Source organism: Diadema antillarum, unplaced genomic scaffold, assembly GCF_040938485.1.
Source record: "Diadema antillarum isolate AM-2024a unplaced genomic scaffold, OU_Dant_1.0 seq00000364_RagTag, whole genome shotgun sequence".
In the NCBI taxonomy this organism is placed as follows: Eukaryota; Metazoa; Echinodermata; class Echinoidea; order Diadematoida; family Diadematidae; genus Diadema; species Diadema antillarum.
In genome coordinates, this window is record NW_027271365.1 from 854,500 (window position 1) to 881,989 (window position 27,490).

A 27,490-nucleotide genomic window follows, 5' to 3' on the forward strand; every position below is an offset into this window, starting at 1 on the left:
TTGCTTTAATGCGAAAATTTTATATGATAGGATGTTTCGTGATACAACTGACCTACACAGTCATTCGCACATGCATCAAATGTGATATCTTGAAAATCTTTAAGATCACTGCTCCCAAAGGTAAACAGGACCTTTAATAGAATACAAACGTTAGATTTGTTATGTCTTCATCAAATAATCTATAGAAAATAATTATGTACGTGGTGACGATTTCAACAACAAAAACTGACAAAATGATCCTGTGAAAACGTTTAAAATGATGTTAATTTTCTCTTTACATTTATTCGATTGCATGTCATCGGAACTGATTTTCCACTTTTTCTTCACACCTCCCCTTTTCCAAACTCTTCTCCTTCCTCCACTTTTTCATATCCTCTTTCCCCCCTTCCCTTCACCCTTTTCTCCTCATCCCTCTTTATTGTTCCTCTTCACCCCCTTCTCCTCCCTCTCCTCATCCTCCATCTCCTCATTATTCGGTGTCGAAATCCTCTCTACCCCTTCCTCCTCCTCCCTCTCTTCCTCCTAATCCTCCTCCTCATTCCCCTCGCCTTTTTGCTTCATCTTCCTCCTTTTCCTTATTCTGTCATGTGAGTTCTTAGCAATTTTTGTGTTCATACCTCTTCTTTTTCTCCTACATACCTTTATATATATATGTCTCCAGCTCTCCCTGGATACTTTAACCATATTTATCATCAATGTTGTCATCTTGCTCGTAGAATACAAGAGGTCGTCAGTCGGCGGTGACAAACTATCGACATCGCACCCTGGCGCATCTTGTATCAGTGTAACCATGGAGACTGTTGTACTTCTCCTCTTCACAGTCCTGGCACTGGTGGCGCCCTCCTGTTTCGCAGATACAATGAGTAAGTTGCTCTTTAACTTTGTGTTGTTGTTGTTGTTGTTGTTGTTGTTGTTGTTGTTGTTGTTGTTGTTGATGTAGAAAAATACAAAATGTTTAGGCAAGTGTTTTCCGTGACTTTTTTGTGTAACTTAATACATTGTAGTAGATTTTGAGGAATTATTACTTGACTTCAGGTTAAACGGAAGAAATCCTGTCATTCTGTCGTTTGTTACACAACAATGGTAACAAAGACCAATAAGCTTCCAAGGTCGCCTCAACATGATCAGCGAGGCTGAGAAATTTATTTAAATTTACTTTAACACTACACCCTTACCCATTACAAAACATAAACTAAAACAGAAAAAAACCTACTTTTCAACGGATATCATCTTGCTTAAAAACTTTTGTATCGCTCTCATAATCTCTATACAGTGTACGACTTTCTTAGGGTATGGCGTTTACCGGTCAAAATTACACTTTGTCATTTACACGCAGGACCTACCAATATGTAGGTCCCAAATATCGATATTACGTACTCCATGCTTTCAGTAGGAATATCAAAGTCTCCAATTGTAACAATTCATTTTAAGCTACCGTCTATGCCTTCTAAAACGAGTGCCCTATCATTTTGCTATATGAGTAAACAATGTTTTGTGAATTTCGCACCTTTTCTTTCACTTGTGAAGATTCATCTGATTACTCATTTCACTACATACGTGTAATTCCGAACTACGAGCATGAGTGGAAACAAATTCAGTTTCAAAATCAATCTAATATCAATTTTGTGGACTGTCCATACAGTTTCACAAATCTGTAGCCTCTGCGTCACGAACACTTTTTCGACGTAACATAGCTTTACTTCTTGAGTCGATTTTTGCATAGTATGTGCCTGACTGGCAGGGTAACAACGACTGTATGATCTCCATGGATTTTTGAAGGCACTTGTATGTTTCTTAGTTTGTTTGTATGTATGTTTCTTGTTTTTTTGTAGGCCAAAGCCATTGATAAATCGTCAGAAGCGAAAAAAAAAAAGCAACAACAACAAATGAGTTCCCAAAGTCATTTCAACATTAACATTATTTTGCAGACGAGGCTGGCACAGTCCGCCTTACCGGCGTCGACAGTCCGTTCATGGGCCGCGTGGAAGTCAAACATGACGGCAGGTGGGGCACCGTGTGCGATGACGCGTGGGACGACACCGACGCCAACGTGGTCTGTCACGAGATGGGGCTCAGCGGCGGGAAAGCGACCTCCAGTTCATCCAGGGCTATCCCATCTGGTCAGTACAAAGAGCCCCCTTCTCATACATCCCCGTGCTACACCTACAGTGATTTTGAAACGAGTTTTCAATGGTGTCCTGTCATGCCTGTGCTCATTAGTAGAAGATAAATAAACAAACAAATAAACAAATACAACAGGCTGATGTCCATCATTCTGAAAGTTTATTAATCCGAAAATGATATAAGGTTCGTCGTTCCGCAGCTCCGTTATTTTTGAACGCTCAAATTCCGTATACTTATAGATGCTCGTCAACCAAAATGGCATATGATTTCTTAATCCCAACATTAACTGTGGTGTTTTCCGAAGGTTCATTAGTCCGATATGGTTCGTTACTCAACGGTTTGTTAATCCAAGAATGAAATAAGGTTTGGTATTCCGAAGGTTTGGTAATCCTAAATTTAAAAAAAAAGGTTCGTTAATCCGAAAGTGACAAATAGGGGAATATTTGTGGACCTTCGGAATTACGACCCCCCCTTTTTTTTTCATTTTCGGACAAACGAACCTTCGAAATATGGAACATTATTCATTTCCAGATTAACGAACCTTTTTGTGTTCATTTTCGGATTTACGAACCTTCGCAATATCGAGCCTTGTTTCATTTTCGAAATTGTGAACCTTCGGAATAATAAACCTTGGGAATAAAGAACTGTAACTGCACAAAAAAAATCACGAACAAAATTATCTAGTCAAACTGAAACATGATAAGCAAGTGGTGATAAAAACACGTTCAGGATGGATTTTACGGGATGAAAACAGAGCGTTCATGTGGCTATTCGTGATTTATTACATGTTCACCGTGCCGATAACAGTAGACGTATAACCTATTCGACGAGACTAACAATAATACTTCAAACGTAAGAACGCTGCGATAAATGAAGAGAGGTAGGGATTCTACTGCACACACAAATGACGAGTGGACTCTGGTGCCGTAAGGTGACTTGACGTTTATTTGCACGGCGTACCTCAGCCGATCAAAGCAAGTCAAAAACAGAGCAAAAAAATCAAACAGCCAAAACAGCCCCTGTATATAAACAGAGCAGACAAATCATAACACGGTTAACATCATGGATAGCAGCAATCCAACATTTTTTCCTTTGACAACTTGTCCAGGATGGCAAACTAACAAACAATTGTATCATATCAATGCTCACAGAATTTCCCTGTCAAATATCTATGTCAGAGCTAGACTGATATCACATCCCTAGTCTTTCAAAATAGGAATATGAAATTACATACATGTTTCTCATATGCATAGTGTATATATGATGGCTAAAATATCATGCATTAATGTGAAACATACTCTTAGGAGTGTATAATGCAACTGAGTTCCCATCGTCTTAACTCTTCTAACATCTAGCAGTGCCTGTACAGATCATATCAAAGAAGAACTGCAAAATCTTCTTGAAATAGTGACATACAAATATGTCAAAACAGTCAATGGAATAGATCACTCAATCCTCCCCTGTAACTGAATAACCTTCTCTATGTTATCGATAAACTAGATTACAGCTAGTATACAGCTGTATTTCTATTGAATGCAATAGATAACAAATAGGCAGCCAATTACTGCTAAAATGCCTGTCACTGCATAGTCATTTCCAAGTATAGTAACACTGTTCTCAGTAACTAGAACAAAACATGTCAGCATATTAGATATCATACACATTTCCTACTATTATAATAAAGTTTGATCCTGAGCGGTAGCTATGTGTACTTGTATAGTCACTTGCTTTGCACTTTGCACAAACAGCATATGTAAGCATAACATTGAATTGAACTATCAAACTGGAGGGTGTTTCATAAAGCTGTTCGTAAAGTTACGAACAACTTACGAGCGACTGGTGATCAGTTCTTGTGCTGAATTATAGAAATTCTTATAAGTATAGCACATCAGAACTGATCACCAGTCGCTCGTAAGTTGTTCGTAACTTTATGAACAGCTTTATGAAACAGGGCCCTGTTCCACTTCGTGCTGACTGACAGCAACTGAGCAGTTGTGTTATATGACATACAAAAGTGTAAATGTGCACACGAAGAATACAATATGCGCTAGTTGCTATATCTGTGTTTGAACTCACCGATCCAAATACTCAATCCAGCTAGAGTACGTACAGGTAGGAGACAACCTCCAGGTTCTTAACCCAGCTAGCACTGATTATGCTGTGACAATAAACATAACAAAAGCAATGAATACTTGAGGTGTACTTGTATACACACATGTCAGTGCATATTGTTCAACTTCAGCTTTTTTCCCTCTCTATGCCAATATAGAACACATATACATGTATCTACTCTAGATAAAGCCAGAAATATAGTTACATCAAACTATAACAACCTAGAACATTAACTTGACTCTGCTCTAGTCTACACTGCATCTTCTGACACAGGCTGCATCTCCTTGCCTGTGTGACAGCTCTAAGCTCTAGTGAATTATGCCTGAAAAAGCACACCATTGCTTTTTGCATGGCCGGCGCAGCCGTGGGGGCCGTGGGGGCCGTGGGGGCCGTGGGGGCTCGGGGCCCCACACCTGGGACTTTTTTTTTTTGGAGGGGGGGGGGGGGGGGCGCTTGTCAGCTGAAGAAACCCGGAGGTGGACGGGGAGAAGAGATGAGCCGACGTTTTTTTATTTTATTTTATTTTATTTTATTTTTATTATTTTTTTTTTTTTGGTTAGCTCACGAAACCCGGAAGTGGGCCCCCACACTTTTGAAAACGCTGCGCCGGCCCTGTTTTGAACCATTCATCTTTGGTTTGATTACTGCAAGCATCAATTTTCCATCATCTTTTCCCCAACTTATAGTTACAGCAAAAGAACATACTATACATCCAAGCAGTCAGGATAGATCTAACATATAACAATGTACGGTCAATCTGAATCGATGCACGATTGAAATCATGCTTAATTTGCACTCTTTCCAGTCTTTGTCTTCGCAGGAGCTATTCTCATTGTCTTTCACATGGTATGTGCTCTAGAACACAACTGTGATTGTGCATCCAACATTAGTGCAGGCCTGGGACACCCCGGGGCATTTCATGAAGGAACTTGTCAGATAAGATATCTGACAAGTCAATTATATCCGACAAGTTTTGAGAAATTCTTTAGTCTGATTGGCTGATTTCTCCGAACTTGTCGGATATAATTGACTTGTGGGGCATTTTATCAGACAAGTTCCTTCATGAAATGCCCCCCTGGACACACACACACACTCCTATCATTATGTACACAAGCTTAGGTGTGTTACACACAAGCTTAGGTATGTGTAGAGCAAAGAGTTTCTAAGGCAGGCACAGTTGAACTTTCACGTGTGCATATGTTTGAAGAGGTTTGCAAAATGCGAGCAAACTTCTTTATTGTCTTTCATAACATCATGAAACACATCAAAACCTAGAGTTTATTATTTTCATGAACACTTACTCATATCAGTGACATGGAATCTCTTTCTTCTGAGGGTGAAATCCGCCTCAAACGGAGAGCATGATGAGGAACTGATGACAAGACTGCATCATCATTGTGACCCTAATTCTCAGACATGGCACAAAGCCACACGATGGCTTATTATGTAGCAGTAAATTTCGATAGATTCGGGCCAGGGTCAGGGTCACTTAATTAATCTTGATTACCAGACTCTCACATTACTTCATAAATTACCTACACCACCGCCTCTGACATTCAAGTGCGGTATTGTCGTCGTCTAATTGACCGTTATTACAACGGGCATATTCAGAGTTCATGCACACCTTTTGAATACAGGAGTTTTCTGGCAGTCCATAAAATTAAAGCTCACCCGCGGCTATAACCTACACCACCAAAATGCATACAGTTCTTAACACGGGTTTCATCGAATTGTTATCCCGGTAGTAGGAGCGGGGGAGGGGGGGGGGGGGCATTTACGCATTCGTTAACTTCCCAATTACTGCTAGTATGTATTTTGCATAATGGGACCATGCATTAAAAAATCCAACAAAAGTCGCAATACATCATTTTCCGTGTGCACCTGTAATAGTGAATGTTTTGGCCTCTGCATTGAATTTCATGCATTATAACAATTAAAGAAAAGAAAACAAAGAAAATGCCCGAGTTATGGGTTAATATCAATACAGGCCTAAACTTAGTTTTCACTTTAAAAAAAAATGAACTGAGATCCTTGCTGGAATGAGCACAGTATCTCACAGTGTGAGAAGCACAGTGTGAACACCATGTGAACACAAGGATCGCAGCGACTCAGATCTGTCGCGCCAGTTTTGAGTCTCGGCAGTGGAGGAGACGTCTCCTTATGAAATAGTCCCTTGATTAACATGTCATCTAATACATGTATGCGGACACACACGTACACATACACACACATACACGCACACACACACACACACACACACACACGCACACACACACACGCACACACACGCACACACTCACACACGCACACACACTCACACATGTCACACTTAGATAACATACTCGAGTATATGACATAAGAATTTTTAGTTCCGCTACAGCTTCACTGTTTATTTGTTTGTTTACTTTTTTAATCACAAGATGATGGAATTCGAATGTGTTTTTATTTCACTTAGGTCATTAGTACAGTTATATCCATAACTCCCTCCCAGCTATTTTTGTTCCTTTTAACCGGTATATTTTAGCCCTATAACCAAACGAGGCGGTCAAACGAATTATTTGATTCATGCCATTACTAGCTCAGCAGACTGTAAGGTCGAACAAAGCAAGATTTTATTTCACGACATGAAATGCTAACTTTTTCCCTCTTTACTTTTCTCCTTTTTCCTTCATTGTACTTTCGTTTGCTTTCCATTCTGTTCTATTTAGGCCTGTATGCACGTCTCTCTTAGCTGTAACAACTCACCTTTTTTTTCCCCCATGGATATGCGCATACCTTAATAAGAGTGAACCCTCCATCATAACTTCGCGAAATATATAAGTGTATGTGTAAAATTGTGTATCCAATTTATTGATTATAGATATGACAATAATGTCATTCTTTTTTTCTTTTTGCTTTAGTAAGGCATTCAAACGTATGTTGAATCTTAATGATTACCATTGAATATGCTGTTGAAAAAAAAAGAATCAGTGTAAAGTTTGAATTGAATTGATGATTTACAGCAACATATAATATGCCTTAATCAATTATATTGATAGTACGCTTGATTTGATTTGACGTGATATAATCGGATTTGAATGTTACTTTTCTCAGGCTCTAATTCCGATCCGATACACATGGACAACGTTGCCTGCCAGAGCAACGAGACGTCCCTGCTACAGTGCCCGCTGCCCAACGGCGGATTCGGCATCCACAACTGCGGGCATACCGAAGATGCGGGAGTCTTGTGCAAAGCACCGAGTAAGTTTTATTATAAAATTATTGTCTTTCCTACTACGGTCCCTTTACATTAACGCTGCAAAATTGTTTTGCATAATTTCAAGAACACTTAGGGTTACCGACCAGAAGATTTTGTTTGATGATAGGTCCAGGCCTATTTTTTATTTGAATTTTATTAGAAGATGCTTAAGTCGAGCTGAGGTTATAGTTTCGGGCAAACTGTCATAGTAGGTCTAAAGTTCCGGACACAGAGGTACTGAAGCGGGCAGGCATCCCTAGCATCATTACCAAAATCCGCAAGGCCCAGGTGAGATGGGCAGGCCACGTCACCTGCATGTCTGACGACCGCATCCCGAAAAAGCTCTTCTGTATGGAGAACTCGCTGATGGGAAGCGCAAGGTGGGAGGACAAAAGAAGCGCTTCAAAGACAACCTGACGAAGTTCTACCTAAAAGACTTCTCCATCAACACCGAGTCCTGGGAGACACTTGCCGCAGATCGCGCCACGCTATTGCTGTAGAGGCCCGCAGAGCAGAGGAGCAGCGCGTCAAGCTGGCAGAGCACAAACGCCAGATGCGAAAAGCTAGAGCAGCCAACCCCAACAGTGTAGCCCCTACCCACTTCTGCCCTACCTGTGGGAGAAGCTTTCTTGCCCAGATTGGCCTCATCAGCCACCTCCGAACCCATCGAGCCAATGGATGTCATTGGTCATCCTCGAGAACGAGGGACGAACACACACCCACACACAACTGGAGGCATGGCAAACATTTTTCTCTTTCAATCACATTATTTTTATTCACTATTTTATTCTTTTATAAGAACGTGGTCCCCCGAGTTATGGACCTGCCGGGTGAAGCCTGTGGAGAACGGTACTGTACGTCCGCCATGTAACTCTTCTCACTGCAAAAATTCAAAAATAACAATAACAAACTGAGATGTCAATTCTGTTCAATGCTTTAGAGTAAAAGAAAATACAGGGACCTGCGTTCCCTTCCGGGCCCTATTTCATAAAGCTGTTAGTGTTAGTAAAGTTACGAACAGCTTACGAGCGACTGGTGATCAGTTGTGATGTACTGTACTTATCAGAATTTCCATCGATTCAACACAAGAACTGATCACCAGTTGCTCTACTTGAGTCGTGCGTAATTTTACGAACAGCTTTATGAAACACACCCTCCCCCCTCCCCTGGCCTGGCGTACCTCCTGATATTAATCATGACAATGGTGATACTGATACCATGATACGGGTACGTTTTATATTTCCCAAGGTATTAGAAATCTCCTGTAGCCTGTATTTTTTATACGTACTCTGTTTGTTCGGTTATAACCAGGGGCGGATCCAGGATCCAGGAAAGGGGGGGGGGGGGGGCGTGCGCCGGTTGCGGTCCTCCGATCCCTGGATCCGCCCCTGCAGGTCAAAGCTGCATGCCAGGCTCCAGCTGGCCTTCTCGTGGGACATTGTTCACCACACGCGTTGCACGTACGTCATGCATGCTGCTTGTACGTACTGTATCACGAATACGTACACTAGCAGACGACTCTTGACGCTTACTGCATGCTCGTTTATGCATGGAGCTACAGCACAGAGCATTTCATATACAATGCAATAAACTAGGTGTGTTATTTCGAGGAGAATATCTGAAGTTGCGCAGAACTCTGACGGGGACCCAGAGTCCTGTAGGGCAGCCGTTGTGTGGTGGTACATTCAGGTCAGTAACTTGCCCGGTAATTTGTTGCAAATCGTACACTATGTATCAGAATCTCTAGTCTAACTCATTTTCGTTCATTCGCCAGTGAAACGTAGTCGTAGTCCCACACGTACAATTACAAGTGCGTATGTCTCCTGTCCATTAGCTTCGAATGACGAGGAACCAAGGATGACGTCTTCAAATCAGTCAAACAACCACTGGATTATCGTAACACACGCTGTTAACAAGAATAATTACAATGCATAGAAAATTAAATTTTTAAAACAAATCTTGGTCATATAATTCATTGTGATGGTGTTGGACAAATCTATCCTGTAACAAAAAAAAACAAAACAAAAACAAGTCTGTTAGTTAAGTGTTATAATTTTACATCATGTGGAGCTGTGTAGGGTTCCTTGGACGGACGGTTCAACTTTATATATTCAAGATGGCAAAAGATAATCACAAATTTGAAGAATTATCAGATATCTGTAAATATGTTGCAAGACCAGACAAGAAATGATCAAGTTCTCTCTGAAATATGTGTTAAATTATCATTAGATCTATACACATTAAATTTACTAATTTCAGTACATCACTACAACATGTACCGGTATCTCTTTTTTTTTCTTTATCACTGTATTCAGACATGTCCATCTTTCCCAATCTAGACCCTGAGTGAAGGAAAAGTGCTGCAGGAAGGATCTTCTCTGGTACATTCTCAGCATGAGATTGTCCGTGAATGTATTCCTGTCCGTCGAGGTGCTGAAATTGTGTAATGGACACTCTTCACCTCAGCACTCTTACTTCACTTAGGGGGTAATTTTGGTCGCTTCCCTCGCTTCCAAAAGCACGTGATAGGGGGGTAATTCTGTGGCCTCCCTTCCAAAACCCTACAATAGGGGGGGGGGGGATTTTGTTGGCTCCCCTTCCAAAAGCCCGCGAAAGGGGGTCAAAATCCTATTTCCTAACCCCTTTCCCTCCAAATAGGGGGTATTTCTAAGAATCTGGAACAAGCATGTGTATGGTTGACCGCCTGAGTAGGGGGCCGAGGGTGTTTCATAAAGCTGTGATCATAAAGTTATGAACGACTTACGAATGCCTGGTGATCAGTTCTTACGCTGAATTATTGAAATTCTAATTTACAGCACATTCTGAAGTAAAGCACATCAGAACTGATCACCAGTTGTTTGTCCTAGCTTTACGAACAGCTTTATGAACTAGGACCCAGAGCTCACCCTGCCTGGCCTGTCCGGATCCCTGCATACAAGTGTGGCTTCACTGAGCATGCAAGTCGCCTTTGAAGGGAAAGTGGCCGCATCATCAGTTCGTCTCAGATATTTTGGACACCATTGCCTGCCTCGCTTCATCTCCGTCATCGGTCCCTCTCGTAACTTCATTTATGGGGGCCAATTTTACTGTCTGCCCATCATCATCTCGCAAGACCAGACGCCGTGTGACTTACGCTGTACATACAGCGACTGTGCTAGGTGTGTGACTGTGAGCAGTATACCCTTGATCATTCACGCACGGCAGACCGCGGTGCTGATCGAGTGTTCCTGAGCTGTCCAGAGATTGAGATACAGTAGCTAAATCTCCAGCTGATTAGTGATAGGAGTACGTGCATGGTCTGTGTAGTGCAATACATTCCCGATGCAGCTGCATATTACGAGCAGTGTCAAAACTCTTCGGGTGTCAAAATTATCAGTTATTCTGGCATAATAATCTGCTAAATCTTTGATTCTTCACTTGAACACTCATATTTCTTTTAGAAGATTGAAGTTCCACCTTCTTTCTCAACAAGCTTCCAATTATGTGTGAACTTCTTTCTGATTCTATACAGATTTAATGGATCTCGGCAATTTGCAACTTAATCTTTTGCAACATGCATGCAATAGCCACTAAAATTCAGTGTGTCCATTTTGATAAAGGGCAAAATCATGATCTCAGTCGCAAAAACTATCTCAGGTCATGATAGTTCTAAAATTGTGTGCTTCCATGTCCTTTTAATAAGAAGGTGATGCAATTGTACAGAGAAAATTACTTTTCAGTTTCACTTCAGTTTGTTTTCATATTTCTAAAAACAAAAAGAATACTTTTTGGTAACACAAAATACATCACAATGCACAAATGGAAAAGGATCTTTTTTGTACCTTGTGGTAATCTCACAAATCTTACTTTCTCTTTTACTTAGAACTTTTAATCTGGCTCCACTAAAAAGCTGAAATGGCAAGGTGCCAGATGAACAGGCAAACTTTAGTATAAATCATTATTTCCTCCTTTCTTTCTTCTTATTCTTCCTATCTGGTATGCTAGTTTTCATTTCGTGAAATTATGATAAAGAACTAAATTCTTTCCTTTAAGCAACAGTCAGAATTACAATTAGTGTGTCGGTGCATTATATAATTTGCCCCTTTTTTATCCTGATATCTAACTGCAGTTCGTTTAGCCGGAGGGCCAAGCATCTTCTCTGGCCGTGTTGAAGTGTCAGTCAGCAAAAGCTGGGCCACATTCTGCGATGACCAGTGGGCCTTGCAAGACGCCGAGGTAGCATGTCGCAGCCTTGGCTTCGGCAACAGTGTTGACATCTCGGGGACTGGGATCGCCAATAGCCGGAAGGCTCCCTCCTATGGCGCCATCAACTGCACCGGTGGGGAAGAGGATTTCTTCAGGTGCAGGATCAGCGGATCGGCATCGGTCAACTACGACTGTCCTGGGACTGGCCAGGCCAAAACTACCTGCTCCTTACCTTGTAAGATACTTGTGGCCTTATGATACATATATAGTGACATAGCCTATCTGTAGTCACACATTTTACCTACTCCAAAAGTAGCCTCCAAAACTGAATGCATCAAATTGTAGAAAGTTGAAAAACTGCACAGAGGTACTGTGTGTTTCAGGGTTAGCAGAAAACTCACAGTACAGATCAAAGTACCAGGTACCTAAGTTACAGAAAGTTATGATATGCTCATGAATTTTTATTTTTCTTAATAGAAAGCATGTATTGATAATTTCTTGAGAACTGGCCTTTACCACAGATCTGTTGTTTTTGTCTTCTGATTTTTTTTCACTCTGAAATTCTAAATGCCAACGACAATGTATATATTCAAGGCCATATTTTATGACGGAATGATGCATCAAAAATTTTTGTTAATAACTCTTACTTTCGAAGTGGAGCCACTTTCATTATTCGAATGACTTTGGAGTTTTCATACATCATGCCCTTCCTGTTTTTCTGCTCAGAGGGTTGGTCCATTTTTCATTCTTCCTGGACAGTTCTTAACACAAAGTGATCTATATGCCTTACTTGCCTTTCAACAAATATTTCTCCTCTTTATAGTGCAAAACAGAATTGTCATCAGCGGATGACAACTTTCTTTTTAAAAATAAATAGATGACAACTTTCTTTTTAAAAATAAATAGATGACAACTTTCTTTTTAAAAATAAATAGATGACAACTTTCTTTTTAAAAATAAATAGATGACAACTTTCTTTTTAAAAATAAATAGATGACAACTTTCTTTTTAAAAATAAATAGATGACAACTTTCTTTTTAAAAATAAATAGATGACAACTTTCTTTTTAAAAATAAATAGATGACAACTTTCTTTTTAGAAATGAATAGAAATGGAGTGAAAAAGTTTCAAGTTGCTTTATTCCACCAGCAAAAAACAAATACACCTTGTACACTAGTACTGAAAGCATGTTTCGTACCTTGCACTTTCACCATCATTTCTACATATTATGTATCCATAATTCAATGTTGTTAATTTTGTTACTATAAAGTTGACCTCAAAAGGTGCCCTATCAAGATGCTGAATGTTTCAACATGATATATAGGCCTATGGACTGCCGACATTGGCTGTAAAGTAACTTTCTCCTTTTGACTTGTTGGAAATATTTTGTCCACATTGTTTTACATAAGCTTTTGCATGTAGTTGTTATGATAAACTTGCAATTTATCAAGCATATGGATGTAGTCATTAAAGCAACAACAGAGGGGCAAAAGTTATTTGATTGGATTGAACAATTAAGTAAGGAGAGAACTGTGAGCTATTGAAAGACTGCATGTTATTAGAAAATGGCATCCTATTTGCAGCTCGGCTTGGGATTAAAATGTGGGTTGTAAATTATATACAAGAGAAGGAGTCAGAAGTCATTGTGATCATCATATGCACAAGACTTGTCTATGAACTGTGTAATAGTCATGATCTGAACACAATTCATTAATGTGCCTATGTAGATGTCCCCAAAGTATGCATTACATCATGACCTAGTGATATTCAAGCTTGTTTTGTATTCAGATTTGTTTGTTCTTGTAGTTAAATTTCATTTAAACTGGCATTCCTTTGAGACAACTTTTTCTCTTAAAATGGTCATGAACATACATTGACGGTGCTATGAATGAGCTTGTCCTACTTATTCTTTTGAATCATGCAATGATGTCATAGTCTACAGTGTGTGTTTCCAATGTAATGTATCAAAATCAACACTTAGGTGATTGATTTGATTTCATTAACTCGATTTCATCTCTTGTCAATTGCGTAAAAGTGCTCCTTACCAACGGTACAACTTCGTATGAGGGAAGAGTGGAAGTGGTGGTAAATGGGAGAGAAACAGCCGTTTGCGATGATGATTGGACGGAGTCCGACGCCACAGTGGTATGTCGGCAGCTGGGCTATGGGACTGCAACGGAGACGATTCAGAATGTCGCGGGGCGGTTTGACCAGTCTTTGCGAACAGACCTATTCCTGACCAACCCTCAGTGCACCGGTGACGAGGAGACCCTGACACAATGCGCCTTTGGTGGGAGTGCCCTGAGAACCAACTGCAACAGCGGGAACATTGTTGGGGTTGTCTGCAGTGCTCCCGGTAAGCATGCACGCCTTGGTTGTGGTCTTTTACATCAATGGCCATGACTCACTTTGTAGAATGTACCCACCTTCTACTGTTTGTGCCTTGTAATGTACTGCATTCCATTAGTCTGTTTGATTGTCGGGTTGATAGAATGTCCCTGGCATTGACTCCCTCAGTACCAGATGATTACTGTAAATCGAGGAATGTTCGCATGCATTTTAATTTCGCGAATTTCGCGAATTTTGCGAAAGCCAAGATTCACGAAATTTAAATGCATGTGAAAGTTCTTGTCTGCGCCAGAAAAGCCGTCGGCTCCAATTGGCGGAAATTTCATGCTGCAAAAATATTGTGTTTTAACATTGTACTTCATCACATGCCTGCTTTGATTTGCATTATAATATATATGATGCTCGCATATGTTGCTGCACCATTGTAATTTGTATTGCAATCACCTGTTCTCCCAAATGTATGACATTTAGAGTCTTTATATCGTAGATTAAAGGGAAGGTACAGTATTGGTGGAGATGAGAATTGGGCTTTTAACTTTTTGCGAGATACCAAGAAAACACTTAGTACAGAGCATACCACTTTAAGAGGAATTCAAAGTTTATGTGATGAAAATCGGGTTTGGAATGCCTGAAACATCCAAAAACAAAGTATAACAAAGCGATCGTAATAAAGTGTGGGTCCCACACTTTATTAGAATCGCTCTTTTTGGATATCTCGGCCATTTCAAAACCAATTTTCATCAAATAAACGTTGAATTCCTCATAGAATAACATGCTCTTTCATGTTTCACAAGAGGTTTCTCATTATTTCACAGAAAAATGTTAGAAACCTGAAATTAGGTCTCAACCAAAACTGTACGATCCCTTTAATTCATTCATTCATAATTGATGAATCACAGTGGTTTGACCCTATCATGCTGACAAACTGAGAAAACCTGAAATATTAACTACCTGAATTACCCATGATGAAGACTTGTAGAGTGCCATTTAAGGATTCTATCCTGAGCCTGAGGAGTTTCATGTGATGTATCCACGGGATGGTTAGTTTATAAAATGCAATCTGGATTACATTTGTTATGTTTCTGTTTCCAGTGATCATTGAGCTTCAACTTGAAGCTGTTGACTGATGTTGCCTCGACAACTTCTGCACAAAGGCTATTCCGAGTATTTACTACTCTCTGACAGAAAGAGCGTACCTTTTACTAGTTCGACACCTTCCTTTATACAACTTAAACTTATGACCGCATGTAACTTGATCATTGATAACAAAGAGAACAGCTGAATCAATGTCTTCCATATCATGCAAAACCTTAAACACTTCAATCTTATCTGAACATTGACGTTGATACTTTAGGGATGGAAACCATTAATACAGCTTGAGTCTCTCAGAGTATGACATCGATTTAATTTCAGATACCAACTTTGTTGCTCTCCTCTGAACCGATTCAAGATTTATTGCATCACTCTTTGTAAGTTCATTTCATACACAAGAGCAATATTCCAAGAGTGGTCTAACAAGGGCCATACATAGTAGGACAAACACTTCCCTAGTCAGATGAGTAAAAAGTCCTTTTAATCTGACCAAGTACTTTATTCACCTTTGCAACTACTTTGTGTACATGTACTGTACATAGATAGGAAAATTGAGGTTAGTAGAAAAGTACACCACAAGATCCTTTTCCTCTTTGACTGTCTCAATGTAACCTCAACATTATCATTCTTGGCATTTGAATCCATCTGATATTGGTGCCAAGGGTTTCTACGACCATGATGCATAACATGACATTTCCCGTGATTGAATTTGAGCTGCCATATCCGGGACCAGACCTCAAGTTTGTGGATGGTATCCTGCAGTAATTGTGTATCACCAGGATCACTAATTGACTGCCAGCATTTGGTATCATCTGCAAACAGTCTCATATTACAGTCGACATCTTCTGAAATATCATTCACAAATACCAGGAACAGTACCGGGGGAAAAAAAATGCTAATATACATTGAATATCTTTTTTGATTAAAGTACAATAGCTCATCTATGCCAAGTGGCTCAAGTGAGCTTTTCCAGTCAAAATTTACGACAATCTTTGAATCATCTGAGGCGGCAGGGATCAGAATTTCTTCAGTTTGGGTGATGGGCCATAGAACAGTGAGTCGAATACCCCAAGTTTCCAAATTTTCATGATTTTTGACATTTACATCTTCTTGCAAAGAAACTCCATGAACCAGAGTTGGTAGGATCACTCGTCAATGGGAAAGTGGATTGTAGTTTGTACAACTGGTGATGATGACCCCAGGATGGGCCCCCAGTATGGGCCCCTAGTATGGGCCCAAATACCCCAAATTAGGCGGTTGTTGCTCACGTGGCCTGTGGCAATTAATCCCAGATCTCAAGATTTTTAAAATTATAAAATAGATAGCCCCAGGTTAAGTGCCATGCAGGTGAAGTGTGCTACTCAGATGAATGCAGGTGAAGTGTGCTACTCAGATGAGCACGAGACCAATGGTGTTCTCTTGTCACCACTCATGAAGTAAAGCACATTTTGCAACAAATAGTAGTATAAAAAAGGTCAAGGAAAATTTTGAAAACACTTTCACAAAGAAAAAAAAAATCAATGAAGACCCTTACTATGTCACACATGTGCTTGCTCAGACCTTTATAGGATTGTACTGTAATAGTATCTCACTGGCAAACTTAACCATGAGATGGTAGCAGACAGGGGCTAGTTTTTTGTTGTTGTTGTTGTTGTTTTTTTTTTTTTTGGTATGTCTTCCAGATCTGTATCATTTTTGAAGTGTCATGGAATGAAATAGTGTGTGACATTTACCGGTCATTGTTTTACCATGTTTTTTGTTTTTGTTTCATTGTTTTTAGTTTCCCATGGCACACCATGACACTAGTTGACTTTAAAGGGATGGTACAGTATTGGTGGAGATGAGAATTTAACTTTTTGTGAGATACAGAGGAAACACTTATGAAATAGTACAGAGCATACCATTTTAAGAGGAATTCAAAGTTTATTTGATGAAAATCGGGTTTGGAATGACTGAAACATCCAAAAATGAAGTAAAACAAAGCGATCGTAATAAAAGGTGGGTCTCGCGCTTTATTAGAATTGCTCTGTTTTGGATATCTCAGCCATTTCAAAACCAATTTTCATCAAATAAACGTTGAATTCCTCATGGAATTACATGCTCTTTCATATTTGATAAGAGGTTTCTCATTATCTCATCAAAAAATGTTAGAAACCTGAAATTTGGTCTCAACTATTAAAACTATACGATCCCTTTAAGTTGAATACTTTATCTGTAATGTTGTGTCTAACTTGTCCAGTGCATTGAAGTTTCCTTGAGCTGATTTATGTATAATATGTTTGTGTCACTTTTTTTCGTGTGATACCAAACGCTTTTTTTTTTTTGTAATGTAAATTCACCTTTCTAAACCTTGATTTAAGTGAAGTATTGGGTTTCATCCATGGTTTAGATGGCCCTTTGAAGAGGCCTTTTGAAAGGACAGTGCTCTGTGATTCCAAACATGGCCAGCTATGATTTTCTCAGACTTGCAAAGCTGTATCTAGTGAATAGATAGTACAATGTATGGGGACATATACACTTTTACACTTGATACCTATATACTAGTCAAGTGGTGGTGCGAGGATAAGTGAGCTTAGATGGATGAAGGTCAGATCAACTAGTCGAGTGTAGCTTAGTCATACAGAAGGTACAGTGTATGTACAGTATATGCATGGGTGTATCCATAACAATACTCAATACAGGGTCCCATGGTACACACATGTATGTAGAGTAGTATAAACTGCACTATCCCTTGTAATGTTGTGGTGGCTTGTGTACAGAATGTAATGAATACTGAAATGTTTTCTTTCTTGCATTGCTCTTCATTGCATGTGTTATTCTTTATACACATTTTACGGTAGGTGACTCCCAATCTCATTTGTCACAAGGTAAACAGATTTAAAGGGAAAATTATAATGGTTATTATGATGACTTTGTAACTTCTTGTGGATTTGTGATGCATAGTCACATTTTCTGAGGGAGGGACAAGTTCAAGTTGGTTGTTTTGTTGTTCTTGTTCTTCCCTTTTGCCTGTTCATTGGTTAAGATGGGGATTCTGGTTTGACATTTTTGGGAGATAATTAGAAACCACTTATATGAAATATTGAAGAGCATTTAATGGAATACCAGTTTTGAAATGAATGAGATATCCCCCAAACAACAACAACAAACAAACAAAGTGGTCCTAATAAAAGTTGGGTCCCACCTTTAAAGGATCACTTTGTTTTCTTTTGTGTATGGATATCTCAACCATTGCAAAACCAATTTTTATCATTTAAACTTTTAATTCCTCTTAAAATTGTATGCTCTTTCATATTTCATAAATGGTTTCTAATTATCTCCCAAAAAGTTACAATCTGAATTCCCAACTCAAACAAAAACTATACCATCCCTTTAAGTCATTTCCTTCTTTCTCCATTCTTCTGATTCCCATCTTCTCGATAGATTATTCCACGACTGTTCGCCTCGTTGGTGGCAATCATGTGTTCGAAGGCAGGGTTGAAATCCAGGCGAATGGTCAGTGGGGTACAGTTTGTGATGACAACTGGGACATACAAGACGCCCAGGTAAGGACACTGCCTTTAAAGTGTTCCCATACCCTGATGATTTTGTTTTCAATATTTGTAGAATGTACTTGAAACATATGCCCTCCGCAAAATATAGAATTTTTTGTCAGTCTGATTCTTACTTCTAGGGATTTGAATGTAAACTTTGTAGAGTAGTAGGAAAACAAAATTGTGTTTAAATAGACTAGTCTATAAAGCAATTCTTTCAATTGAACGATCGTGCTGTTGATATTTTTTCCAAATACATCTTGAGCAATATTCATTCATTCATTCATTTATTTCCATATCAAAACATAACATATACAAATATCAGAACACAGTTGCCTTGGTACATCTAGTGATATGCAGTGCATAGGTGCGATGAGCAAACCAACTGACATGGAGTCTCGGTGAATTATTTAAGGACAAGTTCACCTTCATGTACATGTGGATTAAGTGAATGCAACAATATTAGTAGAACACATCAGTGAAAGTTTGAGGAAAATCCGTCAATCTGTTCAAAAGTTATGAATTTTTTAAAAATAAGTATCTGCGCAATTACTGCTGGATGAGAAGACTACTACAGTGTGTGATGTCACATGCGTACAACGATATAACAAAAATAAAAAGAGAATTTCTCAAAATTTTACTTTTAGAATAAAGTGCACATCTCTTGGACTTGTTACTGATGTATGTTAAGGATAATATTATTCCCCTTGTCTTCTGAAAGAGAGAAGTCAAGTGTTCTTTTGTTATGCGAGAAAAGTGAAAATAAGGTGAATTTTCTTTATACTTTATTTATACCGTTGAACTCATGTGACATCACAAGCTATAGTAGTCTTCTCATCCAGCCATGACTGAGCAGAAACTTAAAAAATTCATAACTTTTGAACAGATTGTCGGATTTTCCTCAAACTCTCACTGATGTGTTCTACTTATATTGCTGCATTCACTCAACCGACATGTCTATGAAGGTGAACTTGTCCTTTAAAATGCATGGACTTAGTAGCTAGAATGCACACATATCAATACGGGCACTTATGGAGCAGAACTTAGACATGCGGAGCACAAGTGCCAATTTGATGCCAAATTGAGATATGTGATATAATGAAATATGTATACTTTCAGGGGCTATTACAGTTGAATTATGACTGTTTTTGTGTACCGGTATTCTAGCTGTACACAAATTGGATTTTCAGGTTATTGGTACACTTTGAATCAAACTTCCACAATGGCTGAGAATTCCTGATACTTTGCCAATTTATCATTGAAAGTGTTTGTTTTTTTGTCTCTCTGTCTCTGTCTGTTGCAACCCAGATAACAACATACAATGAATAGCAAGATGAATTATCTCTTACTTCTGACATTGATCTTCTCACGTCTCCAGGCCAGATGGAGGATATGTTGTGCAAAAATTGTGTATTTTTATTGCTGATGTTTTCATAGACTTTAAACCCAAAATGTCATAGGCATTTTTTTACAGACAGCAGTGTATAATTGCAACTCTTAATCTGGATGTCCTGATGCAATATCTCTGTCTAGTATACTCTAGATCACTTTAATGATTTTTATAGTGCATTCTGTGATATCCCAATCAATGCCATTGAAATGAGATATAGATTTTTAACAGTGCGAGTATCGGCACCAAATCAAGTTGACAGCGCCATTTCAAGCATTATTACCTGTACCCACTGAATAGATTCAAACAGTGATTTCTTTGGGGGTCTTTTCCCAATTCTTTTTTGCCTCTGGCAGGTTGTATGCTCACAGCTTGGTCTTGGAGAACCCTTTGCAGCAGCCAGGAATGCTGCATTTGGGCCTGGCTACCTGCCGATCTTTCTGGACGACCTGGCGTGTAATGGAACAGAGCCCACTCTTCATGATTGCGTGAACGGAGGCGGCTTGACTGTCCACAACTGCCACCACAATGAGGATGCAGGCGTGGTTTGCCAGCCTGAGAGTAAGTCTGCAGAATTTAACTCTTTATGTGCCTTGGTGAAAGCCCCTTTGTGTTCCACATTATTCTGAGACAGCAAAGTAGTCATGCCTTGGGAAAGCATTCTGTTTTTTAAATCTATGTAAGTTTTTTGTTTTTTTTTTAGTAACCCTGGACATGTAACAAGTGATGTAGTCGAGAAAATGGCGAGCTTTGCTTCGATGTAAATTGCATGACAAATCCATGATTGTTTTTTCTGTCAGTGACCAGTAGCTATTCATTATTGTAGAGGCATGACTTATGCACACAAAACAGTGACAGAAACTTAAAATTTACTTGCAAATCCAGTTGTGAACACAACCTGTTAGTCAAATACCACCTAAAATGCAAGGTACATGTGACGAATGGAAAACGATTTCATTGTTCTGTGGCTCTTGGTGATTTATTGATCAGTTTGGGCGGGTTTGTACGTTTTAGCAGAATACATAAACTTGGCATGGCGTTGACTGAGTTGGTTGTGTGAACGTGGCACATAAAGAGTTCAGATGAATGTAGCCATGCCATGTTTCTGCTGAATATCTTTTTTTTTCAGAGATAGCCAAAATCAGTAAAAAATCAGATAAACAAAGGTAGAGTAATGTCAGGGTCAATAGATATAATCAATTTCTGTTTGTATGGACATCATTGGTTTAGAACAAAGTGTTATCATTTGTACATCAAAGTTCTGTAAATTTCAGTGTGATATTACAACATCAGCAATCAGCTTATGAGTAATGACATATCTGACTGTGTAAAAAAGAAAACACTAATGTAATGTTATACAAATGATGCACAGGACACAGTGGATCAGTGAGAATTGGATGTACGAGTTTAACTTTGGAACTGTTTAAACCCACTCGCTACGATCGTGGGTTTTAGACTGTTCCAAAGTTAAACGAGAGCATCCAATTCTCACTAATCCACTGTGTCCTGTGCATCCATTGTATAATATTTCATCAGTGTTTTTCTTTATAGGCCTGTACATCATTTGTGTTATAAAATGGGCCCGTAAATTCATGAAATACAACCATTTTCCCCATCATGTATCCGGTACACCTACAACACTATACAAGACTTGAGCCATACGTTCAGGTTTTACCGGACGCATGGCTCAGTGTGGATCAGTAAAAATCAATGCATGACAATTGACCAATCAGATTGCAGAGATTCTAAAGCCCATTTATAAGAGAAAATAATGTTACCGGAATGAATGCAGGGTTATTATGTTATATCCAAATATTAGATTATGCTGTCATTGCTCTGTTTTGCAGTCCGTTTGATGGATGGAAATAGTGAGAATGAGGGCAGGCTCGAAATCAAGTTTAAACAGCAGTGGGGTGCAGTGTGCTTCGCAGCACTTGACCTGGCCAGTGGCCACGTAGCCTGCCGCCAGCTTGGCTTTGGGCCAGCCATCACTGTCTACCCAGCCTCCCAACACAGCCAGACCACGGACCAGAACCCAGTGTTCTTGCAAGGGGTCCAGTGCCTGTCTGATGAATCCTTCTTGGGCCAGTGTCGCACCACGCCACTGACGAGCGACCCTCAGTGCCAGCAGGTGGCTGTGCGTTGTGCCCCTTCCAGTGAGTGTTACACCATACTCTTGTGATTTTCAAATCAATCAATCATTTCAGCTACATGTTACACTAGAGTTGTTAAGTTTGTGAATTCGTGCATCGAGTTGGGTCAATTTTTCATTGTGGCTACTACAGTACTAAAACACTGATGTGCTTGTATACATTGTTGTAGGGCAATTTGTCAATTAGTTGCAATAAAAACACAACGCAACACAAGGATTTATTCATATTAGTAATGATTCCGCAGTATCCACTGCATGCTATAAGGATTAAAACTATCACTGGCTGTCTGGCAGTAGCTCAGTGGTTTGTTGAGTGGATATAACGCCTGTCCGGTGTTTAGGAGATCGTTGCTTTAAATCTAGTCTGACTCTGTATGCCCATGATTTTCTATCATGGCTATGGGTACTACTAAAACACTGATTAATCTGTGCTTATTTGCGTCGATTTAGGGCGATTTGTCAATCAGGTGCAGGACACTGGTAATGTTCAAGATACAGAGGAACACAGTTGATAAAGTTTCATACTTAAAGATACAAGGAAATTGTAGTGTGCAATCAACTCAACTATTAGGTACATGCACTGTTCTTAGCGTGAGCCATGACAGGAAATATGAATTAATTCCACAAACTGGAAAATGCACTGTGTTCCCTTTCACACTCCTGCTCCTTTTCAAATCTGTGCAGGGCATTTGCATGGGTTTTAAATGAGTACTCTTTATCAGTGCTGATAGAATTAAAGGAAATTCACTCATTTGTAAACAGAGAGTGTATGAACAAAGTCAAATGTAGCTTCAATTCCAATCATATTTTGTTTCAAATGGCAAATTTTTTCAGTTAATGTGAAAACAAATCTTTGAAATACAGTATATTTGAGAATAAGTATATGAATCTATTTGATCAAAATCATTGATTTATTGGAAAAGAAAGACCCACATATATGACAAACTTGTCAAGGTGTGAGCAACTCAATAAATTGGACTTGTTAAAGAAAAAAAAGAAGAAAGTACACACCGGTAATAGAACACAGAAGCACACACACACACACATACACACACACAGTCACATGGTGAATTGGTAAACTGCATTAACTTTTTTTTATTAACATTGCTATGCCATCATTTATCTGTATATGAAACTGCTCATTGTTTGTTTTGTTTTGGTTTTTGTTTGATTTCTTTTTGGGGGATTCTGGAATGATCTGGATGATTAGTGAGACTGATTAATGGAACCAGTCCGTATGGAGGGTTAGTACAGATAAAGCAAGGGGGCTCGTGGGGTGGAGTATGCGACTCGGCGTGGACCCTCGCTGACGCCAACGTAGTGTGCCGCCAGCTCAGCTTCGCCGATGCCGTGGCAACCAATGCCACCCTGGTCGCTGGGACAGATGAGGCAGCCTTCCCCGTAATCTCCAGGCGCAACTTCAACTGCACTGGTGCCGAGAGGGCACTTCTCGAGTGCGAGAACCGGGATGACACCGCATGTGGAGATAGTTCCACTGGAGTATCTGTCACTTGCTCTCCCACCGGTGAGTTGTTCCCCAGGTTTGGCCTCCTTCCCCCTCCCCACCCCTGTAAATAGAAAAACAGCCCCCTCTCCCGTCCCCCCGATCACTAGGCACAAAGAATGATTGGATGGTTATGAGAGAATTATTATGTGTATGGCACTCAGCCCTGTGCAACTGAGTATGAACTTGGTATACACAGTGTAGCAAACAATTATTTGGACACCTGCTGAAATGGTGCTCAAAAATGATACTAATCAAATTATGAGGGATAATTGACCCTGTTTAGCGGAGACATCCGTAATCATGTCAAAGTGATTATTTGTAAGCAACAAATTACATCACATTTCTACTTTTGTTGAAAATGACATGGAGCCCTCTTGTATGGTTAAGTGTCCTAGTATTGTTCTACCAAAAGATAACAGTATTCCCATGTACAATGTATATCTATTTCCGGGAGAACTTTACCTTTATTTTATAAACCGCTGCTGTCCATTTTTCTTTATCTTCACTATTTTGAAGATGTCTGTATATTTTTTTTTGGGGGGGTCACTCTGTTTTTGTACACATTCATGTTCATTTATCTATTTATAAGGATATTTTGTTGTTATTGCTTCTGAACAAAGCATACATGTATCACAAAATACAAAAAAAAAAACCAAAACAGTAAACTAGTGTTTCACAGTGCAAAGTGTGTGCACATACTTTAAAACCAGACATTTTTGTGTGCATGAAACTTTTTGTGGATTTTGGGAGGAGCCAAGATTGTAAAAAGTGAAATGAATGCAAAAAGTTTCTTGGTACACAATTTATTGAACTGCAGTATTTGGCAAGTCATGAAAGTCTCATGCTACAAAAAAGGCTGTTGGCTCCAATTCTCGAAAGTTTCATACCCGGTACTACAAATGTTTTTGGTTTTACAGTTTGAGCTGGAAAATAGAAATTTAGGGATAAAAGTCATTTGTGGCAGAGATTTACTACAGTTTACTTACTTCAGTTTACTACAGTTTATGTTTCAAGCTTTGTGTGTTTTTGTATGTTTTTCCTTCTAAATTTGCAGTGTGTTTGTTCGATTCTCTCTCCCTCTCTCTTCTCTCATTGAATATTAGTGCGACTGGTGAATGGCACCAGTCCGTACAGGGGGCGAGTTGAGGTGCTGGTAAATGGAACGTGGGGCACTATCTGTGATGATATGTGGGATATGACAGATTCGCAGGTAAGCTCTCACTTACTTCAGTTCCACTCGCACTTCTGGTAAGACGATGCAGTTAACCTTTTAGCCACTGAAGATTCTGTACATAAAAAGCCTAAGATTACCTGGAAGGTACACAAGTATTCCTCTCTTTGACAAAATTTCTTAACCATATAAGATTATGTTTATTTTGAGAAGCCTGAGACTTTACCAAGAGAATGGTGTGTTATAGAGGGCTTCTCATCTCTGCTCAACCTCCATAAACCATCTCCATCTTGACTGCACTCCTCCAAAGCCTCTTATCTTCTCATCCCCAAAACTAAAAGATCATGGGGAGATAGAGCATTCATGTCAGCAGCTCCCTGCTTATAGAACAGACCCCCCGGATTCAGTGAAGGATTATGACACTGTCTGTGACTTCAAGAGAAAACTAAAAATACACATTTTGACTAATACTTCTTTTGGAGGATGAACATGTTACAGCTGTAGGAACTTATGTAGTATACTGTCAGATTGTGTATTTTGCTTATGAACATTAATTGGGAGTGCCTTGAGCACTTTTTGATGAAATGGATATTGTGCACATTATAAAATGTCTATATTATTATCATTATTATCATTATCATTATTACTTATTATTATTATTATTATTATTATTATTATTATTATTATTGTATTCCAAATGGCAGACTTCGAGCCTAAGTAACATTTTTACAGGGCGCATTTGAACTTTTGACCTTTTTGTGTGAGTACACACTCCTTGACTTGGCTGCTCTTAGGTTGCACGTGTGCTAGCATTTTAGCATGAGGGGTGAGTGTAAATGTGTGATCAAACACCAGGCTTCCAGGGTTTAAAGCATCCTGGATCCTATAAGAGGTTGCAGCCTACATAGCCAGTTCACAGTTAGCACTAGTCTTCAATGACCTCTCCAACCACAGACTTTGCAAATCATGGAATGGTCTTCAAGAAGAGCAGTTTAAAACAGCCATGTAGGAAGCGGTCATTTACGTGTCAGTGCTGCTTGAATGGCTTTTGTTAATGTTGCTGAAAAGAATACACATTCACCTGTAAATACCAATCTGCATCTGGTTCATTTATAACACATTTGTCTGGGAGCTCTATCTAGGTTTTGAATACCTCAGTTGCAAATCCATTTCAATAGAAGGTCTGCAATGACCTTTATCTGCACATGCTCAGATTGGAACGGTGAACTGGCTTATTGATGATGGGCAGGCCAACTTCCTGGAAAGTAGTGACTAGTAAACCATTAAATTGAAAACATAGTTCTGGTAAGGGTTTGAGAACCTGTCTGGCACCATTTCATATTTGCTTGCAATATATTGAAAGATTCTACCAAGAGACTTACCTGGCTGACACAATTCGGCAGGATGATGAGTTGTTTTGGAGTATTTTGAGATCAGGCGTGTGGTGGGTTTACTGACTTTTATTCCAGAAGGATCCAGACTAACTTGGTCTCAGGGAAAACCCAGCCCTATTTCAGACAATTTACATGCAGTTTGTGATCGACATATTGTATACATAGGTGCTTGATAGGCGCACATTAATTTTGCATGCACGCCAAAGAGGTTCTCTGATGCGCGCGTTGTATCAACTCGGCCCATAACTGCGACCAGCCAGAACGCGAAGAGCTCCCAGAGTACAACACTGTACAATCCAGAATGACAACTCGGCCCTGCCATCAAAGCAAGGCCGAGTTGTCTCCGAGTCCAAGTTAGGCTGTCCCTGATGGGGTAAGTTCTAAGATTTCGACTCCCGTGAACCTTTTTGGTTTGAGAATATTTCACATTTTTGTCATTACCCAATGAATATCTTGTTATTTCAGCGTTATTCCACACATTTCTTAGGCATAGATGTACATTTGGGAGCGAAATTTGACAATTTTTGCAGGCGTACCAGAACTATGTTTTTTTCTTCAATTGTTATTAAAAAAAGGGGGAATGGAAACATATACACAAATTAATGACATCTACTCAGATCTTTCTTGATTTTGTGATTGCTGTTTGTTCAGATTGTGTGTCGCCAGCTTGGCTACGGGTACGCCCTGAACTATCACTCGGCAGACACATTCGGTGCGGGCACGGGCCCCATATTCTACGACAATGTACAGTGCACCGGCAGCGAGCGGCTTCTCTCGCAGTGCTCCAACGGAGGTCTCAACCAGCACAACTGTGATCACAATGAGGATGTGGGTGTGTCATGTTCCCTATCTGGTAAGAGCTACAAAACAAGAGGTGGTTATTTTCGGCAGTCTTTTTTCTTTTTTAAACAGGATGCCATGTTATCTACCTGTTGAAGACTGGTCCTGAGTATGCTTTGTGCAGGTGTCTATGGAAAATGTGTGCTATTACAAAATCAGTTCTTCCGCAGCGGGTTGACATCCAGTCAATGCTGTCTTTCATACTTGTTAATTGTTTCAGTTTCGTAGAAATTATAATTTGTGTTTGTTTGTTTTGGAGTTTTGTTTTTGTTTTGGAGTTTTGTTTTTGTTTTTACTTTTTATGTGCTTTTCCAGCATACGGGGAGCTTCATTTAATATCTATCAATCAATCAATCTATCCATCCATCCATCCATCCATCCATCCATCCAATCAATCAATCAA

General features: G+C 39.5%; 1 protein-coding gene across 1 annotated transcript in view; it reads left to right on the plus strand.

Annotated features, from left to right (window-relative positions):
- Positions 1-720: 720 nt before the first annotated feature.
- Positions 721-27,490, plus strand: part of LOC139731182 (scavenger receptor cysteine-rich domain-containing protein DMBT1-like) — a 71,446-nt gene continuing 44,676 nt past the window's right edge. The window contains exons 1-11 of the mRNA XM_071642064.1: positions 721-863; positions 1,929-2,120; positions 7,330-7,476; positions 11,583-11,894; positions 13,695-14,015; positions 18,524-18,645; positions 20,380-20,584; positions 21,871-22,179; positions 23,386-23,700; positions 24,786-24,892; positions 26,899-27,100. Coding sequence (XP_071498165.1) covers positions 791-863; positions 1,929-2,120; positions 7,330-7,476; positions 11,583-11,894; positions 13,695-14,015; positions 18,524-18,645; positions 20,380-20,584; positions 21,871-22,179; positions 23,386-23,700; positions 24,786-24,892; positions 26,899-27,100 — 2,305 coding nt within the window. The 5' untranslated portion in view covers positions 721-790. The remainder of the gene's footprint in view (positions 864-1,928; positions 2,121-7,329; positions 7,477-11,582; positions 11,895-13,694; positions 14,016-18,523; positions 18,646-20,379; positions 20,585-21,870; positions 22,180-23,385; positions 23,701-24,785; positions 24,893-26,898; positions 27,101-27,490) is intronic.